Consider the following 21,260-nt stretch of genomic DNA (forward strand, 5'->3'; position numbering starts at 1 on the left):
CAGCAAGGGAACAAAACTGGACAGAGAATGAGTTTGACGAGTTGACAGAAGTAGGCTTCAGAAAGTGGGAAATAACAACCTCCTCTGAGTAAAGGTGCAGGTTCTCACCCAATGCAAGGAAGCTAAGAACCTTGAAAAAAGATTAGACGAATTGTTAACAAGAATAACCAGTTTAGAGAAGAACATAAATGACCTGATGGAGCTGGAAAAAACCGCACGGGAACTCATGAGGCATACACAAGTATCAATAGCCAAATCGATCAAGGGGAGGAAATCATGTCAGAGACTGAAGACAAGTTAATGAAATAAAGCGTGAAGCCGAGATTAGAGAAAAAAGAATGAAAAGGAATGAACAAAGTCTGCAAGAAGTATGAGACTATGTGAAAAGACCACACATACATTTGATTGAAAGTGATGGAGGAAGAATGAAACCAAGTTGTAAGACACTCCAGGATATTATGCAGGAGAACTTCCCCAAGCTAGCAAGACAGGCCAACATTCAAATTGAGGAAATACAAAGAACACCACAAAGATACTCTTCGAGAGAGCAACCCCAAGACACATAATCATCAGATTCACCAAGGTTGAAATGAAGGAAAAAATATTAAGGGCAGCCACAGAGAATGGTCAGATTACCCACAAAGGGAATCCCATCAGACTAACAGTGGATATCTCTGCAGAAACCCCAAAGAGAGTGGGGGCCAATATTCAACATTCTTAAAGAAAATAATTTTCACAGAATTTCATATCCAGCCAAACTAAGATTCATAAGTGAAGGAGGGAAAAAAAAATTCTTTACAAACAAACAAATGCTGAGAAACTTTGTTACTACGAGGCCTGCCTCACAAGAACTCTTGAACGAAGCACTAAATATGGAAAGGAACAACTGGAACCAACTATGCGAAAACTACCAAATTCTATGGAGACCGTCAACACTATGAAGAAACTGCATCAACTAACGGGCAGAATAATCGGCTAGCATTATAATGACAGGATCAAATTCACACATAACAATATTAACCTTAAGTGTTAATAGGCTAAATGTTCCAGTTAAAAAGACACATACTGGCAAGTTGGATAGATAGTCAAGACCTATCAGTGTGTTGTATTCACGAGACCCATCTCACGTGCAGAGACATAGGCACAAAAAAAAAAAAAGATGGAGGAAGATTTAGCAAGCAAGTGGAAAGCAAATAAAAGGAGGGGTTGCAATCCTAGTCTCTGATAAAACAGACTTTAAACCAACAAAGATGGAAAGAGACAAAGAAGGGCATTACATAATGGTAAAGGGATCAATGCAACCAGAAGAGCTAACTGTCCTAAATATATATATGCAGCCAATACAGGAGCACTCAGATTTATAAAGCAAGTTCTTAGAGACCTGCAAAGAGACTTAGATTCCCACACACTAATAGTGACAATAATAGTGGGAGACCTTAACACCCCACTGTCAATATTAGATCAACAAGACAGAAAATTAACAAGGATATTCAGGACTTTGAACTCAGCTCTGGACCAAGCAGACCTAACAGACATCTACAACTCTCCACCCCAGATCAACAGGATATACATTCTTCTCAGCACCACATTGCACCTACTTTGAAACTGACCACATAATTGGAAGTAAAACACACCTCAGAAAATGCAAAAGAACGGAAATCTTAACAGGCTCTCAAACCACAGTACAATCAAATTAGAACTCAGGATTAAGAAACTCACTCAAAACACCATAAATACATGGAAACTAAACAACCTGCTCCTGAATGACTACTGGGTAAATAAAGAAATTAAGGAAAAAATAAAGAAGTTCTTTGAAACCAATGAGAGCAAAGATACAACATACCAGAATCTCTGGGACACAGCTAAAGTATTGTATAGAGGGAAATTTTTAGCACTGAATACCCACAGGAGAAAGCAGGAAAGACCTAACGTCGACACACTAACATCACAATTAAAAGAACTAGAGAAGCAAGAGCAAACAAATTCAAAAACCAGCAGAAGACAAGAAGTAACTAAGATCACAGCAGGACAGAAGAAGATAGAAACACAAAAAAACCCTTTAAAAAATTCATGAATCCAGGAGCTGATTTTTTGAAAAGATCCATAAAATAGACCACTATCCAGACTAATAAAGAAAAGAGAAAAGAATCACATACACACAATAAAAAGTGATAAAGAGGAGCGCACCACTGATCCCACAGAAATGCAAATCATAATCAGAGAATCCTATAAACACCTCTATGCAAATAAACTAGAAAATCTAAAAGAAATAAATAAATTCCTAGACACATACACTCTCGCAAGACTAAACCAGGAAGAACTTGAATCCCTGAATAGACCAATAACAAGTTCTGAAATTGAGGCATTAATTAATACCCTATCAACCAAAAAAAACTCAGTACCAGACAGATTTCACAGCCAAATTCTATCAGAGGTACAAAGAGGAGCTGGTACCATTCCTTCTGAAACTATTCCAAACAACAGAAAAAGAGGAACACCTCCCTAACTCATTTGATGAGACCAGCATCATTTCGATACCAAAACCTGACAAAAGACACAAAAAATAAATAAAATTTCATACCAATGTCGCTGATGAACATCAAGGCAAAAATCCCTCAATAAACTACTGGCAAACTGAATCAAGCAGCCCATCAAAAAACTTATCCACTGCGATCAAATCAGCTTCATTTCTGGGATGCAAGGCTGGTTCACCATACACTGTCCCATGCGGCGGGATCGTCAATGTGGACCCTAGAAGAGGGAGTGGGAACTTGGAGGGACAAGAGACACAAGAAATGGAGACAAGACAGTATCCTGATCAAGTCTCGCTTATTGGTGGCAGCGTAATGCCTTAGATAGACCAGCAGGGGCGGAGGTTGGGCCAGGGCGATGATGATGGCCCTGCGGTGGGCGTGGCCAGGTAGGTTTTGGTTTCTTAGGTCGGACGTCATGTTGTGCCTGCACCCTCCGTTGGTAATTTTCCCGAGCGCGGGATGGCGCCTGTGCTGTAAGTTGATCATTTTCCCAGGCACGGGAAGATGGGTGGTGAAGAACCCGGAAGAGCGCCATTTTGTACTGGCGTATGAGACAGCAGAACAGGGAAGAAAGTAAATCTAGGGAGGAGGCATAAAGTGGAAATGTATAGAGCTCAGGCATCAGTCGTCAGTTATTATCACTATGGCCGGGCCACGCGGCTCCGGACAATACACAAATCAATAAACGTAATCCATCACATAAATGGAACCAATGAAAAAAACACATGATTATCTCCATAGATGCAGAAAAAGCCTTCAGCAAAATTCAGCACCCCTTCACAAATCTCAGTAAATGAGGTATTGATGGAACGTATCTCAAAATAATTGAGCTATTTATGACACACCCACAGCCAATATCATACTGGATGAGCAAAAACTGGAAGCATTCCCTTTGAAAACCAGCACAAGACACAGATGCCCTCTCTCACCACTCCTATTCAACATAGTATTGGAAGTTCTGGTCAAGGTGATCTGAGAAGAAAAAAAATAAACTGTATTCAAATAGGAGGAGAGGAAGTCAAATTGTCTCTGTTTGCAGATGACATGATTGTACATTTCGAAAACCCCATCATCTCCGCCCCAAATTCCTAAAGCTGATAAGCAACTTCAGTAAAGTTTCAGGAAACAAAAGTCAATTTTGTTTCAAAAAACAAAATTCACAGGCCTTCCTGTACACCAATAATAGAGATCCACATCATGAGTGAACTCCCATTCACAATTGCTGCAAAGAGAATTAAATAGGAATCCAACTTACAAGGGATGTGAAGGACCTCTTCAAATAGAAGTACAAAACCACTGCTCAAGGGAATAAGAGAGAACACAAACAAATGGAAAAACATTCCATGCTCATGGATAGGAAGAATCAGTATTGTTATTGCCATACTGCTCAAATTAATTTATAGCTTCAGTGCTATCCCCATCAAGCTACCATTGACTTTCTTCACAGAATTAGAATAACCTACTTGTAATTTCATGTGGAACCAAAAAATAGCTCGCATAGCCAAGGGAATCCTAAGCCAAAGGAAAAAAGCTGGAGGCATCACACTACCTGACTTCAATCTATACTACAAGACTACAGTAACCAAAACAGCATGTTACTGGTACCAAAACAGATACATAGACCAATGAACAGAACAGAGGCCTCAGAAATAATGCCTAACATCTACAACCATCTGGTCTTGACAAACCTGACAAAAACTAACAATGGGGGAAGCATGCCCTATTTAATAAATGGTGTTTGGAAAACCAGCCTATATGCAGAAAACTGAAACTCAACACCTTTTTTACACCTTATACAAAATTAACTCAAGATGGATTAAAGACTTAAACGTAAGACCTAAAACCATAAAAATCATAGAAGAAAACCTAGGCAATATCATTCAGGATGTAGGCCTGGGCAAAGGCTTTATGACTATAACACCAAAAGCAATGACAACAAAAGCCAAAATTAACAAATGGGATCTAATTAAACTAAAGAACTTTTCTGCATAGCAAAATGAACAGGCATCCCACAGAATGGGTAAAAATTTTTGCAATCTATCCATCTGACAAAGGGCTAATATCCAGAATCTACAAGGAACTTTACAAATTTACGAGAAAAACAACCCCAGCAAAAAGTGGGCTAAGAATATGAACAGATACTTTTCAAAAGAACATATGTATGCAACCTACAAACATGAAAAAAAGCTTATCATCACTGATAATTACAGAAATGCAAATCAATACCACAGTGAGATACCATCTCACACCACATAGAATGGTGATCATTAAAAAGTCAGAAAACAACAGATGCTCACGAGTAGGGTGGAGAAATAGGAATGTTTTTATACTGTTGGCAGGAGTGTAAATTAGTTCAGCAATTGTGGAAGACAGTGTGGTGCTGCCTCAAGGATCTAGAACCAGAAATACCATTTGACCCAACAATTCCATTACTGGGTACATACCCAAAGGATTATAAATTATTCTACTATAAAAACACATGCACACGTATTTATTGCAGCACTGTTCACAATAGCAAAGACTTGGAACCAACCCAGATGCCCATCAGTAATAGTCTGGATAAAGAAAATGTGGCACATACACACCATGGAATACTGTGCAGCCAAAAAAAAAGGATGAGTTCATGTCCTTTGCAGGTACGTGGAGGAAGCTGGGAACCATCATTCTCGGCAAACCAGCACAGGAACAGAAAACCAAACACTGCATGTTCTCACTCCTAAATGGAGGTTGAATATTGAGATCACATGGATACAGGGAGGGGAACATCGCATACCAGGGCCTGTCAGAAGTCAGAGATTAGGGGAGGAATAGCATTAGGATAAATACCTAATGTGAATGACGGGTTGATGTGTGCAGCAAACCACCATGGCACATATGTACCTATGTTAACAAGCCTGCATTTTCTGCACATGTATCCCAGAGCTTAAAATATAAAAAGTAAATAAATAAATAAGATTGATTTTCAAAAGTCTAGGAGTTTACTGCTTCTGTGGTTCCTAAAGTTGTTTTTTATCCTATTCCTAATACAGTTGTTCAGTAGAAGCTTTATCAGCTTCTATTTTTTTCCCACTTCAGAGCAAAGTATGGTAAAATATATAAACTTAAAGTAATTTTGTCTCAATCCTGTTGCCTTTTAGAAGTCTCAGTATTCCTGGTGTTTTATGACTTAACAGAAGGCCACAACATGCCTGTTCATTTCCCTTCTTTTATATTTTTTAAATCGAATTTTAATTGTTGTAGCGTAAATCTATTCAAATTGAGCAAAATGAAGAAATGTCAACACTGCATTTCTGTGGCTGTGTATAGGCCATTCAGAAAATTCGAAAGTTCTCTTCAGATGAAATCTGTATCAAGGATTAGCCAAGGCCAACAGTTTATATTAAAACAAGTCTTGAAATTTATGTTGTATCTTTTAAATATTCTTTACCTTAATACTGTTACTTTCTATGTATTCTTCCCTGCCCTTTAATTGAATTAGATTCTCATTTATGTGGTCTCCATAAAAGCCTCTACCTCTCAAAATTATTGTTGTTCTTTATTCATTTCCTACTGCTGCCTTCTGAAGTGGTAAGGAATAAAAATTTATTTGAAGGAGAATACATGAGAACATGGAGCAACCACAGTTCAGTTATTCAGTATTGTTAATATAACGGCAGTTAGCTTTTAAGATTTCACTGTTGAGGCATATAATTCTCTACCATCATTCGAGTCTGCTTGTGGAATGGCTGTTGTAATATATAATAACAATATTATTATTTTTATATTAATAATATTCAACTGTTTGTTTCTGTAGTGTCTATAGAAATACTATTCATTCTTAGTGTTTACTTCTAGCAACCAAGCATTATTTTCTAGTGTTTTGCCTCGTTTTTATATGAAATTTCAAAACTAAGTATAAAGTAATAAAAACTGATACAATTGTCAAAATAATGAGAATTATTGGAAATGAAAGTTTATCTGCTGAGGAACAAGTAGAACCAAACTGACTGCACAGAACTATGCTTCATTATACATTCATATACAGGTGTGGCGGCTCACGCCTGTAATCCAAGCACCTTGGGAGACCAAAGCAGATGTTTGAGACCAGCCTGGCCAACATAGTGAAACCACGTCTCCACTAAAGATACAAAAATTCACCGGGCGTGGTGATGGGCACTTGTAATCTCAACTACTTGGGAGGCTGAGGCAGGAGAGTTGCTTGAACCCAGGAGGCAGAGGTTGCAGTGAGCCAAGATCACGCCATTGCACTCCAGCCTGGGTAACAAGAGCTAAACTCCGTCTCAAAAAAAAGAAAAAACTAACCCTCATTGTCTGGGGGAACATAATGGTTTTTTTAGCCCCATGGATTTTATCTTCATGAATGACAATTGCACAGGGTGGTGGGATGAGTGGGTAAAAAAATTGACAAATGGTGAGCAGAAGAGAGTATGGAAGACATAGTTAGAGTGAGCTTGCTTATGTAGGAAATTGGATCCCTAATCAGATAGCCTTATAACATCATGCAAACTTTCCCTTTTTGACCCCCACATTTCCCAGTTAGTAAAATGGGTATGCATGCTTCTTGCACTGAGCTGTTAGGAGAATTATGTGGCATATCTAATGTACCAATTCCATGTCTTGTGTCTGGTACTAAGCCTTCATGATTGCTACCTCTTTGTGGCACTTTATTTTCTCATTTGGAAACATGGTTGAATTTGCAAAAAACACAATTTCATAAAATTTGAAGCTTATTTTCCTGTGAAATATGACATGTTTTGAAGCACTGTTTTGAAAACATATGCAGTAATATCCCTGTACCCAGAAGTGAAATCATGTAGGAGAAGGATGAGAGGAAGACATCAGTAGATGCTACAGATCCAGTGTGGTTTATATTCTTACTTTTTGACATGAACTGAATTTTTTACTTGTCTCCCCTGGCACCTCTTTCAGACATACAAAAACTCACAATAAGGCTCTGGTGAAATTCAAATATAGACAAAAATATGGCTTTGTTTCTAAATAGGCATAATTGCTAACAGCAAACCGAAAATTATGTATTTTATATTATACTTAAGGAATTTGTCAGGCCATGTTAGGCTTATGTTGCTGTACTTGTCTTATGTTTTTAAATGTTTCCATATTTTGTATATAATATCCCTAATGAGTTTGCCCCAGGGTTACTTATAGGAATTTTGATTTAAAAAGTAAAGAAAAGAAACATAACTAGTACCTGGCAAGCAACAAATGGCAAGAAAATATAAATTAAGGAAATTAAATCTGCCATTAATGTATATCATAAAATTGTATGTAAATTTAAATTTATGTAAAGCTTAATGTATATTGTAAAATTTAACTGTTGTTATTTAGTCCCACAACAGTTTACAAAACCAAAATAGATAAAGCGTCATGCCCATGATGGTTACACTCATGGGAAAGAAAGATAATAAACAGATGTGGAAAATAATTTTACGTACTGATAATATGATTGTTTTCCCTCTAAATACTTGGTTCGTAATCCCTATAATGATAGTTTCAAGTCAATATCTGTAGTGTAATAGAGCAGCCAAGCTCCAAATTAGCGCAAACCCTCCTGATTCCAGGAGGTTGTATGTTTACAAATGGTGTTAATGGCATTTTTATTAAACTCATATCATGCTTTTTAAGGTAAGTTTAGAGTTGAAATGTACCTGAGAGTATCACCTATGCCACCTCTGCTTTGAAAAACTTAGATTTGCAGGAACTTTAGCAGACAGTTTTGAGCAGTGACAGCAAATTACAGGAAAATCAGCAGTATTTGTAATTATATACAATATATTGTTATCCTCACAAGTATGTGTAGGAAAACTATAAATTATAAGAAAAGTTAGTGTGAATAATAATGAAGGATTCTACTATACGATTTTCAAATTAAAATTCAGCAAGTAATACTCTTTTGTTTTTCCTTTGTTCTTATATTGGAACTAACTTTGTATCTCATAGTGACCATATTCATAGATAATTATCTGCTGTGGTGTCAAAGTTTTAAAATCTATTATATAAATACACTGCTTGTGAGGGTATAGGCAGCTTTCTTGCCTTTCTGTAATCATAAAAATTCCAACCTGTAATTCAGAACTTTTATTTCAAAGTTGAAGAAATTGACTCTTACAAAAGTTATTTTACTTGTCCAAATTACAGCCCAAATAAAGAATATACCTTTAATTAGGGATGAGTTTATTGTAGATTATGATCCTTGCATTTTTATAATCAAATGTCAGTTATTCTCAATTTTAAATATTTTAATATTGTCATCGTCCAGTGTGCACATTTGCAAATTTGAGGAAAAGAAAAATTACCATGTGAATAGACTTAAGAACCCAGATTCTCAAAGTTGTTTCTAATTGGTATACCTTTTATGTAACAATAGTCAGTATTTAGTTACTCTCACAAATAATTTTTTCCCACAATAGGTATTGTCTTTTGAAAATTCTGAAGCAATGTCAGACATTGAGAGAAGCTCTTGTTGCAGCAGGAAAAGAGGTTATATGGCATGGGCGAACAAATGATGAACCAGCTCATTACTGTAGCATTTGTGAGGTGAGTAACTGTTTTTACTGATAGTTGTTTTGTTTTGGATTCTCTAGGTTTTGAATGTTGTTGCTTTATTTTAAATTTACCTATACTTTGATATTATGCTTTTGATTGAAATTGACTATTAAAAGTATTAGGCTAAGTTCTCATCTGATATTTCACTAACTAGATATATTAGAAGTATCTCCTACAGAAGAATTTATTTAGTAAATCCTTATCCAAATGTTAATCATCTCAGCTTTAAACTAGGAACAGTCCATAACAAACACACAGATGCCTACAAACAGGATTTAATTCAATATTCAGGCAGGTCAGGATGAAGTCCTTTCTGGTTCATTTTATAAGACATTATTGATTTTTCTCTTGTGGCTAAGGTTTACAAGATGTACAGAATAAGCATGTGTTGCTTGCCCTGGAGAAGTTTACATTCTACTTGCAGAGACAAACTATAAATAATACATTGTAATATACATCTAACTGATGAATATGAGAGTGGATATATGTACAAACTATTACAGAAACACTGAGGAAAATGATTTGTCTGCTGTTTTTCTCCTCTCAAGCACACAGACTTAACATTTGAGTTATTGAAGAATGTTCTGATTGCAGCAGAGAAAAATAGCAATAATTGGAGATTTATAGAACATCATTAGGCTTTAGGAGCATTGTATGGATGGGAAAAGGAGTAGTGTATTCAATAAAGGTAATTAATTATTTCAATGTGGCTGGAAAGTAGATGGCAAATTCTTAAAGTCCATCAGAGTAGGCTGTGTGTGTAGTTTGCAGATCATCTTGATGCATTTTAAGTAATTCGATATATATGCTGACATAAATGAAGCTTTTAAATTTCTGAGCCGAGGACTATGTTATATGTTTCAGAAAAAAAGGTGGCTGATAATTGGATAGAGTGGAGATAGAAAGTAAACAAGTCAGTGTGGACACTATTAGAATGGTCTTAGGAGGTGTTAATGAAAGTCGTAGACTAGAACATAACCTTAAGAAAGTGAAAAAAAAAAGGGAGACATTCAAAAGTGTTTATTACGTTGTAAAATTACCAGAACAGTTGATCCAATGTGGGAATTACAGTAAGTAGAAGAACCCTACATTTGCAGCTCAGGTCGCTAGAGTACTGTTATTCCTGTTGATGGTAATAGAGAACTTCATGAACTGGAATTTTAACACTGTTTAAAGATGACTTAAGGTAGAGGATTTGGCTTTTTTAACTGAAGAAATCAAGCAGAAGTCTGAGGATGCTTGATTAAGAAATTAAAAGTCTAATCTAAACCTTTAAGTTTGTAATTCTGAGATAAATTGATTAAATTCATTGGCAATTTTTAAATTGTATAAACTCACCAAAGTATATTATTATGAGCTCAAGTGGATTCTAGTTAGGTGTTTTACTTCATAAAAGTGAATGTATTTTTCTAGAATTTGAAAAAAACTATTATATTCCTCAATGTTATCCATTATTCTGGCTGAGCCTTTGCAACTCATCAGTCTTTGTCTATAAGATGTGCATTTTGTCTCTTGTTACATTAATGTTCATGAATACACTTTTGTTTTTACTTTTTTTTAATATGAGGCTTAAAACACACACTTTTTGTTATTCACCTATCAGTTTCGTTATCTTGAAAAATATCAGATTATGTGCATATTCCAAGTTTTTTTATTGTAGTTCTAGCCTTGGTGAAAATCAACCACAGTGATGTGCCCTAGACATCAAAAATGAATGACTGTGGAGCTCAGTCATTCGGGGAACACAATCCTGCAGACATAGAACACTATGAGTACTCTCACAGAAAAGTGAAAAGCAAATAATGATCACTTTTATCTGATGGTGCACTGGTATTTTGGTAAAATAAAAATACACTGACTTTTATCAAAACTTGAATTACACTTTAGTGAATGGTCATAATGAGTATTTAATTTTTTTAAAGACAATCTCTAAGTATCTAACGTTTTCCTTTTCTCTGGAAGTGCTGCAAAAGAAACCTGGTGTCTCAAACTCACAGCCATAGTCTTGTTTTGTCTTTTTAAGTACTTGGATTTAACCAAAAATCATTGTCCAGTTCCATGTGAAGTAGAATCCTTATGGATAAAGGGCTAAAATAATTTCGGATATCACTGTCCAGTACTGTTTATTTGTTTATTTATTTAATATAGGTGGAGGTTTTTAATCTGCTTTTTGTCACTAATGAAAGCAATACCCAAAAAACCTACATAGTACATTGCCAAGATTGTGCACGAAAAACAAGCAGAAGTTTGGAAAGTTTTGTGGTGCTCGAACAGTACAAAATGGAGGACCTAATCCAAGTTTATGATCAGTTTACACTAGTAAGTGATCAACACGTGAGTACGCTTAGTTAGGTGGGTATAAAACAATGATCTTTGACTTTGCTAACTGATAAATACGTGTTAAGAAGAAACTTAAATTTTCCATTAGTGCACTACGTACTGTGTAAGGAAAAATGTTAGTAGCCTTCCTTATATTTCATGTTAATTTTTCTATATGAAACTGATGTTTATTACCATTTTTGCTTCTCAGTAAGAATGCCCACAAAGAATAGTTACGCTAATTACATTTGTAAATCTCTGTATGTTTTAAAATATTTTGTAGTTGTTATGCTGCTTACATAGCTTATAAAACCTTTGTATATACATGTAGGTTACTTAATTCTTCTATAGTAATTATCTGAAAGAAATGTGTGGGTTTTTTTCATGTACTTTGTGGTTTTAAAGATTCCCAGAAGAGGCCGGGCGCGGTGGCTCAAGCCTGTAATCCCAGCACTTTGGGAGGCCGAGACGGGCGGATCACGAGGTCAGGAGATCGAGACCATCCTGGCTAACACGGTGAAACCCCGTCTCTACTAAAAAATACAAAAAACTAGCTGGGCGAGGTGGCGGGCGCCTGTAGTCCCAGCTACTCGGGAGGCTGAGGCAGGAGAATGGCGTAAACCCAGGAGGCGGAGCTTGCAGTGAGCTGAGATCGCGCCACTGCACTCCAGCCTGGGCGGCAGAGCGAGACTCTGTCTCAAAAAAAAAAAAAAAAAAAAAAAAAAAAAGATTCCCAGAAGAGTTAGCCTGATAGCACTACTTGATGGAGCTTGCTTGACTAGATTATGTGACATGTAAGACTCATGAAAAATATGTTAAATGTCATCTAGCTGTGGCATTTTCATAAGCCAGTTGCTAGCGAAATTTTAATTAACTTTAAAATTATTTTTCCACACAACTTTTGTTTTGGCGATCTAAAAACTGGTTAACTTTAACAGTATTCCAAAGGTTGTTCCGCTAAATGATGAAAATGGAGGTAATAAGCGGCACTCTTAAAGAACTGGTTCTGGCCGGTAGCGGTGGCTCGAGCGCCATAAATCCAGCACTTTGGGAGGCAGGCAGGCTGGATCCGCGGAGTCAGGAGAATCGAGACCATCCTGACTAACAGGTGAAACCCCGTCTCTATTAAAATACAAAAACTAACTGCCCGAGGCCAGTGGCGGTATGCAGAATGCTTCTTTCGGGAGGCTGAGGCGGAAGAATGGCGTGAACCGGGAGGCAGGCTTACGTGAGCTGAGATCCGGCCACTGCACTCCAGCCTGGAAGCGACAGAAGCCGAGACTCTAAGATCTCAAAAAAAAAAAAAGAACTTGGTTCCTATGGATAAAATAAGAGCATCTCGACTGGGCACAGTGGCTCACGCCTGTAATCCCAGCACTTTGGGAGTCCAAGGTGGGCAGATCACCTGAGGTCAGGAGTTCAAGACCAGCCTGACCCACATGGAAATACCCCGTCTCTACTAAAAATACAAAATTGGCCGTGCATGGTGGTGGATGCATATAATCCCAGCTACTTGGAGGCTGAGGCAGGAGAATTGCTTTAACCCAAGAGGCAGGGGTTGCAGTGAGCCGAGATCGTGCCATTGCACTCCAGTCTGGGCAACAAGAGCGAAACTCTGTCTCAAAAAGAAAACAAAGAAAAGAGCATCTCTCTTAGGAAACTGTTGAGATTTCGTGTGTCTTGTAAACTCACTTCATAAAAAGGCTTTTTTTTTTTTTAATTTTTTTTTTTTTAACTAGCCAAGCCTTCAGATTTATTTTAATCATCTCAAACATATTTCACAATTTTTGACAAACATAAAGGTTTACATTTCAGATGAGTCAGACAGTTTGACAGCACCAGAGCCTTAATTTCTTTAGCTGAATGGAAGGAAAGGAGACAGAGAAATATGGTAGTAGGTAAACCTAGAGCATTGTCAAGTTTTATATTACTGGAAACCTCATCTGAATCTGAGGTTAGTAAATACAACCTGTATAAGTCTGTTTTCATGCTGCTGGGCAATTTACAAAAGAAAGAGGTTTAATTGGACTTACAGTTCCACATGGCTTTTATTATTGTCGTGAGCTAGCAAACACTATTAAAGATTTGTATAACAAAATCTTAACTTTTATTTCTAGGCTCTTTCATTATCATCCTCATCTTGATATTGTTCCATGAATATTAAATGAGATAATTTCTGCTCTTCAGGAAATTTCTGCACCACTGGGTCTGTAGCTGTTTCATAAAACTGTTGACTAAAAGCTATGTCTATGCAACCTTCCAAGAATAGTATGTCAAGCAACTGGACACAGAGTGCTGCCTCTACTTCAGGACTTAACATGCTGACTCAGCTGTACTTCAGAAAAATAATATTAATCATATGTTTTGTGTACATATGACAAAACTGTCAAAGTGACACAGAATACTGACTTGAAGATAGCCTTTTTCATGTCTCTGTATTTCTGGGCTGATGAATTAATATTCATTTGTATTTAACCTTGCAGAATTTTCCTTAGTTAAAAACACTTTCCTAGCTGGTCATTTCTTCATAAGATAGCAAATCTAAATGTCTTCTTGATCAGCTTTTTAAAAAATATGAACTGTTACCTGAGGAAGTTTTTTACTGCTTTATGTTTTTGTGTGTTTTGAGGCCATGATGATAACATTTGTGGTTCCAAAATAATTTTTTTAAATATTAATAGCCCATATACAAAGATAATGGATTGCACATAGACAAAGAAATAAACTTCAGATTTGTGATTTTTGTTTCTAGTCTTGATACAGATTTACACTATTTATAAATACATATTTATTGCTTGAAAATATTTGTGAATGGAATGTTGTTTTTTCCCAGATTTAACTGCCATTACATACTAAGGAGTTCTGTAATTTTAAACACTACTCCTATTACATTTTATATGTGTAAATAAAACTGCTTAGTATTATACAGAAATTTTTATTAAAATTGTAAATGTTTAAAGGGTTTTCCAATGTTTGAGTTTAAAGAAGACTTTCTGAAAAAATATACTTTTTGTTCATTTTCAAACCTAACGATTATATGTATTTTATATGTGTGTGTGTGTACACACGTATACTATATACAGAAACCTCAATATATAATTGTATAGATTTAAAAAGTTAATTTTTTACATCTATGATCGTTTTTGAGGTGCCTATTATAAAGTATTACTCACAGAATTATGCTATTTTTAAAGTAAATGTCTTTTAGTGTGATTTATTAAGTTGTAGTCACCGTAGTGATAGCCCGTAAATAATTGCTGGCAAATGTATTTTATAATAGTAGAAAACATATAGTGAGTGAAGTAAAGATTTTAAAGTAAACATTATATAGATTTGATAAATCTTGTTTATAATTAAGAGTTTCTTATGGAAAAGATTCAGAATGATGACCTCTTGTTTTAGAGAACAACTAAGTGACTTATTTTTTTAAAGCTAGATGACTTTGAAATGCTATACTGTCCTGCTTGTACAACATGATTTGGGGTGAAGGGAAAGAAAGCATTAAAAAATCTATATCGCTAGTAAATTGTAATAAGTTTGATTAAAACTTTTATTTCATATGAAAAACTTGCTAATTTAATATTACCTCACTTGATAATAATACTTGTCTTTTCTACCTCTCCTTTCTGAAGCATTTTTATTTTATCACATTCTTCTTTGTAACAGCTTTCCAGAGAGCTTTAGTGAAGAATCATAGAATGCTTTAATAGAAATTATTTAAATGTCAAAAGGGAATTTATAATCTTACCTGGTGAAATGTCTTAATCATTGCATTAATGTAGTACTTTCCTCAGACAAGTTTGGTATATTTTGGCTTCCTAAAAATGGTTGTTAGAAAACTCATGAAGATATTTTATTAAGTTAGGTAATGGAAGTCTATTAGCAGTAATCATCACATATCTAATTTCAGGGGGGAAAAAATGCAGTTTGTAATTAAGGAAGAAAAATAGTAAGTACTTCTAGATGTTTTAAATGCTGATATTTGTGTAATTTTCTTGTAAATAATCTTATTCAGAAATCATTGAGATTGAAATTCAGGACTTCCCCCCACCACCACCGCCAAACAAAAACTACAAATCAACCATCAGGAAACATCTAGAATACCATAGCTATACCTGAACTTTTCTTAATCAGTTGTTTTGTGTTACTAACATAACTTAACTCTCTTTAAGATGATTTATGGCCAGGATTACTGTATGTTGAATTTACAGAATTGACCTAGTCATGAAAATGACTTTACCTGTTTATCTTTTACACTTTTTGTTGTTGTTGTTTGTTTTTGTTTTTGTTTTTTGAGATGGAGTCTCACTCTGTCACCCAGGCTGGAGTGCAGTGGAGTGATCTTGACTCACTGCAACCTCTGGCTCCTGGGTTCAAGCTCTTCTGTCGCAGCCTCCCAAGTAGCTGGGACAACAGGTGTGCACCACCACACCCAGCTATTTTTTTTGTATTTTTAGTAGAAATGAGGTTTCATGACATTGGCCAGGCTGGTCTCGAACTCCTGACCTCATGATCCACCTTTCTCAGCCTCCCCAAGTGCTGACATTACAGACGTGAGGCACTGCACCCTTTTACATGTTTCCTAACGCATAATTGGATTATCCATTGAGAGTAATACTTTCCAGAAGCTTACACTCTTTAAATAGGCAGAAAATCAAAATTGAAAATCAAATATATCACTAGTGTGGCATTTATCTAGATAAATGAAGTTCTGTTATCTACTTTAATCAATTTATCACCTTTGTAAGTTGCATTTTGGGGATCTTTAAAAAAAGATTCTTTTTTGTTGTCCTTTGTACTGCTGGACATGTGAAGCGGCTCAAGCTGACCTTACCTATGTGCCTTTCAATAAAAGAAATTCATAGCGCACATGTTGTTTAGAGAATAATCCAGTAGTTGCATAAAACGATACTTTTCCCAAAAGAAACAAGAACTATGGGGAAAACAGCCATATTCTCTTTCTCAGCAAGTAAATATGAAGTTTTCTTAGATTGATTTGCATTTCTGCCATGTATATATAATGTGGCTTGCTTAACCTGGTTGTTACCAGAAATCTCAGCTTCTGATTTTTTTGTTTGATTGTTTGTTTGTTTGTTTGTTTGTTTGTTTGTTTGTTTGAAATAGAGTTTTACTCTTGTTGCCTAGGCTGGAGTGCAGTGGTGCAGTCTTGGCTCACTACAACCACCGCCTCCTGGGTTCAAGCGATTCTTTTGCCTCAGCCTCCCAAGTAACTGGGATTACAGGCCACCCCATCAGGCTAATTTTTTGTATTTTTAGTAGAGAACGGGTTTTGCCATGTTGGGCAGGCTGGTCTCAAACTCCTGACCTCAGGTCTACCCATATCAACTTCCCAAAGTGCTGGGATTATAGGTGTGAGCCACTGCAGCTGGCATGCTTCTGCATTTTAACGTAAACCTTATCAGCTTTTCTGAAGTAATACATTACAAACTAGGATGTTTAAAATACTAGTATAAATCAACTTAGGTTTATGATTACATAATTTCAGTGTAAAGAACCTATTCCTCCTAAATATTTGAGCCTTTTTGTTAGCCATTAAGTTACTGTGACATATTTTTATTTAAAACATTCTAATTAGCTTCTCCTAAAAGACAAATATGGATAAGATGTGAACTTGTCCTCTGCACTCCATATCCACAAGGCTTTTACTATCTAATATTGGAACATACATGGAAAAAATAACAAAAAGGGTACTATTACAGTTTGCATTCAAGAGTCATCCGGGCACTGTGGCTCACGCCTGTAACCCCAGCATTTTGGGAGGTTGAGGCAGACAGATCATCTGTGGTCAGGAATTCGAGACCAGCCTGGCCGACATAGCAAAATCTTTTCTCATAAAAGTACAAAAATTAGCCAGGCATGGTAGCTCTTGCCTGTAGTCCCAGCTACCTGGGAGACTGAGGCAGAAAAATCACTTGAACCTGCAAGGCGGAGGTTGCAGTGAGCTGAGACCGCACCAGTGCACTCCAGCCTGGGTGACAGAGCGAGACTCCATCTCAAAAAAAAAAAAAAAAAAAGCATTAAGTCATCTACATTCACACTTCATAACATGAATGTTTGGGGACCTCAAGTTCTTTCTCATAACTAAGGTATTGGGTGAGTAAACAAGATAACTGGAGAAGAGACCTGATGATGTAAAACTCCTCAGTCTTGTTAAGACTTTCTGACTGTTCTTGTAGTTAGTAACAGAGCTATTGAGTGGTTTTATACCAAAGAATCAATAAATTTGCAAAATCTTTTCTTTTATCACACTCGCATGTGTTTCTATGCTGCACTTGTTCTTTACACATATCCCACAGGATTATTTCTAAGACTGGAAGTATAGGGAAGAAATGTTTTGTACTTGAAATTTTCGTTTTGTGGAATGGAAGTAAAGGCACAAATTTCAGAAACATTTTAAGGAATAAAGTTCACAGATCCCGTTATCTTCCTGACGGAGAAGTGTGCTTTTAACAAGACAAAATCCAGAAGGGACAGAACAGAAGATATAGGGACATCTAAGTGATTTTAATTGATTTAGAAAGTAACAGATGGATATGTGAATCTCAAATTTAGAAAGACAAGTTAGTGAATCTACAAGTGAGAAGAGTACAAGTCCACCTTTTGGCATCACGTAAAGGGGAGGGAAAACAAGCTAAAAAAAAAGCAGGAAGAGTAAATATTTTGAAAACCATGTCTATATCATTCGGAAAAGATAGAAAAGGAGATCTCTTTGGGTTAGTGCAAGGTTAACCTGTGATGTTAACCTGAGCAGCTTCAGTGAAATAATGTACTTACACCTAGAACTGAAAAGATATTTACCTGTGAATTAATTTTTTAGATTTTACATTTATGTTCATAATCCATTTTGAGTTAATTTTTTGTATACATTGTAAGGCATACATCAATATTGTTGCTTTGTTTTTGTATTTTGTGTCTAAGCTCCAGGACCATTTGTTTGTAACTCTAAAAGTTATCAGTACAGTGAATTTGTGTTGGTTGATTTTTGTGTTTTCTAGACTGTTTCATTTTTATATCTGTTCATCTTTGTGCCAGTGCTTCACTATCTTGATTACTGTAGTTATATAATAAGTCTTAATATTGGACAAAGCAGTTCTTTATTCTTTTTTTTTTTTTTTTTTTTTTTTTTTGAGACGGAGTCTCGCTCTGTTGCCCAGGCTGGAGTGCTGTGGCCGGATCTCAGCTCACTGCAAGCTCCGCCTCCCGGGTTCCCGCCATTCTCCTGTCTCAGCCTCCCGAGTAGCTGGGACTACAGGCGCCCGCCACCTCGCCCGGCTAGTTTTTTGTATTTTTTAGTAGAGACGGGGTTTCACCGTGTTAGCCAGGATGGTCTCGATCTCCTGACCTCGTGATCTGCCCCTCTCGGCCTCCCAAAGTGCTGGGATTACAGGCTTGAGCCACCGCGCCCGGCCCGCCTGGCTATTCTTGATTCATCCTAGGTAGTTTGTATATTTCCAGAAATCTATCCATTATTTCTAAATTTTTGTAATTAGTTTATACTTGTTCATAATAATCTCTCATGGTCTTCTGTATTTCTCTAGTATCAGATGTAATGTTTCCTTTTTTACTTCTAATTTTGTTTATTTGGTCTTCTTGTTTTCCTTGGTTAGCTTAGCTAGTAGTTTATCAATTTTGTCTTTTCAGGAATGAACTTCATGTTGATTGATCCTTTGTATTCTTTTTTAGTCTCTTTTTTTTTAGTTTTGCTGTCACCTTTATTATTTTTCTTCTGCTATTTTTGGGTTTGTTCTTGTTTTTCGAAAAGGTGCATCATTAGACTGCATGGTTGAGATCTTTGTCCTGTTTTGATGTAAGCACTTATTGTTACACATTTCTCTTTTTAACTGCTTTTGTTACATTACACAGATTTTGGTGTGTTGTTTCCATTTTCATTTATTTAAATAATTTTTTATTTTAATCTTTATTTCTTCATTGACCAGTTGTTGTTAAAGAATATGTTTTTTAATTGCCATGTATGTATAGTTCCCAAAATTCCTGTTGGTATTAATTTCTAGTTTTTTGTGGGGTTTTTTGTTGTTGTTGTTATTGTATGGTTTTATGGTTTGTTTGTTTTTTTAATTTTTTAAATTGAATTAGCGTCTCACTTATGACGCTGCTCTTGAACTCCTGGGCTCAAGTGATCATCTCACTTTAGCTTCCCAAAGTGCTGGAATTACAGGTGTGAGCCACCATGCCCAGCCTTTTTTATTTTTTAATTAAAAAAATTTTTTTGAGACAATGTCTTGCTCTGGAGTGCAGTGGGGTACTCATGGCTCACTGCAGGCTTGACCTCTGGGCTCAAGCAATCCTCCCACCTCAGCTCCCTCAGCAGCTGTGACTACAGGCACATGTCACCATGCCCAGCTGATTTAAATTTTTAATAGAGGCAAGGTCTTGCTATGTTGCTTGTACTGGTATTGAACTCCTGAGCTTACACAGTCTTCTTGCCTTAGCCTTCCAAAGTGTTGAGATTACAGGCATGAGCCACTGAGCTCAATTTTAATTTCTTGTTCTATTCCACTGTGGTGCTAGAATATACTTGATGTGATTTTGGCTCTCTAAAATTTTTTCGAGAAGTGTTTTGTGGCCTAACATGGTCTATCCTAGAGGATCTTTCATGTGCTGATGTGAAAAGAATATGCACTCTGCGGTTTGGGGGTAAACGTTCTCCAAGTTTCTGTTAGGTACCCTTAGTCCAATGTCTAATCTTAAGTCCAGTGTTTTATTGTTGATTTTCTGTCTAGATGATCGGTCTAATGTGAGTGGGGATTGAAGTTGCTCACTATTCTTGCGTTGAAATATCTCTCCTTAGATCAATTAATATTTGCTTTATGAACCTGGGTGTTCCAGTACTGGCTGCATGTATATGGAACTGTTATTTCTTCTCACTGGATTGATTCCTTTATCTTTATATAATGACCTTCTTTGTCTTTTTTTTTTTTTTTTTCCCTGCTTACTTCTGGCTTCCATATACTATTTTCCCAGTGTTATTTTCAGTCTATGTGCTGACTTTTCAGGTATAGTGAGTTTCCTGTAGAGAGCATATAAGTGGATCATAGTTTTTTTAATCCATAGAGTCTATATATTTTATAAAGTGTGGAATTTAGTCCACTTATATTTAAGGTTATTGATATGTTGGTATGTGAGGTTCTGTACCTCTCATACTGTTAATTGTTTTCTGATTTTGTATATTCCTATTTCTTTCTTTTTCTCTTATAATTATTGTGGTTTGGCAGTTATCTATAGTGATACCATTTGAGTCCTTTCCTATTTGTATGTTTTCTTATCATTGAGTTTTATACCATGATGTGTTTTTATAATGGCAAATATTGTTCTTTCATTTTCAGATTTAGGACTCCCTTGAGCAATTCTGGTAGGGTTCTTCTAGTGGTGTTGAATTCCCTCAGTGTTTGCTTGTCTGGGGAAGACTTCATTTCGTCTGCATTTATGAAGGAAAATTGAATGGAATATAGCATCCTGGGCTGACAGGTATTTTCTTTCATTACTTTGGTTATATCATCTCATTCTAACCTTGCCTGCAAGGTTTCTGCTGAGCAGTCTCTTCATCTATTGGGATTTCTTTTATAGATAACGTGACTTTTCTCTTGATGTTCTTAGAATTCTCTGTTTGTCATTGACTTCTGACACTTTTAGTATAACGTGTCATGGAGAAGACTTTTTTGTATCGTATCTGAGGGGATCGTGGGATCTCCTGTATCTGGATATGTAAATCTCTTGCTAGACTTGGGAAGTTTCATCTATTATTTTGCTAAAAAGGTTGTTAACTTTTTGTTATCTTTTCATATGCTGAGATGCCAGTAATTT

The 21,260-nt window shown here is 36.2% G+C and overlaps 1 protein-coding gene across 1 annotated transcript in view; it reads left to right on the top strand.

Annotated features, from left to right (window-relative positions):
- LOC116272391 (histone demethylase UTY-like) overlaps nucleotides 1-15,039 on the top strand; it is a 41,467-nt gene extending 26,428 nt beyond the window's left edge. Inside the window, exons 8-10 of the mRNA XM_031661131.1 lie at nucleotides 8,963-9,089; nucleotides 11,247-11,417; nucleotides 13,535-15,039. Of these exons, the coding sequence (XP_031516991.1) occupies nucleotides 8,963-9,089; nucleotides 11,247-11,417; nucleotides 13,535-13,561 (325 nt within the window). The 3' untranslated portion in view covers nucleotides 13,562-15,039. The remainder of the gene's footprint in view (nucleotides 1-8,962; nucleotides 9,090-11,246; nucleotides 11,418-13,534) is intronic.
- Nucleotides 15,040-21,260: the final 6,221 nt, after the last annotated feature.

Source organism: Papio anubis, chromosome Y (assembly GCF_008728515.1).
Source record: "Papio anubis isolate 15944 chromosome Y, Panubis1.0, whole genome shotgun sequence".
Taxonomy (NCBI): Eukaryota; Metazoa; Chordata; class Mammalia; order Primates; family Cercopithecidae; genus Papio; species Papio anubis.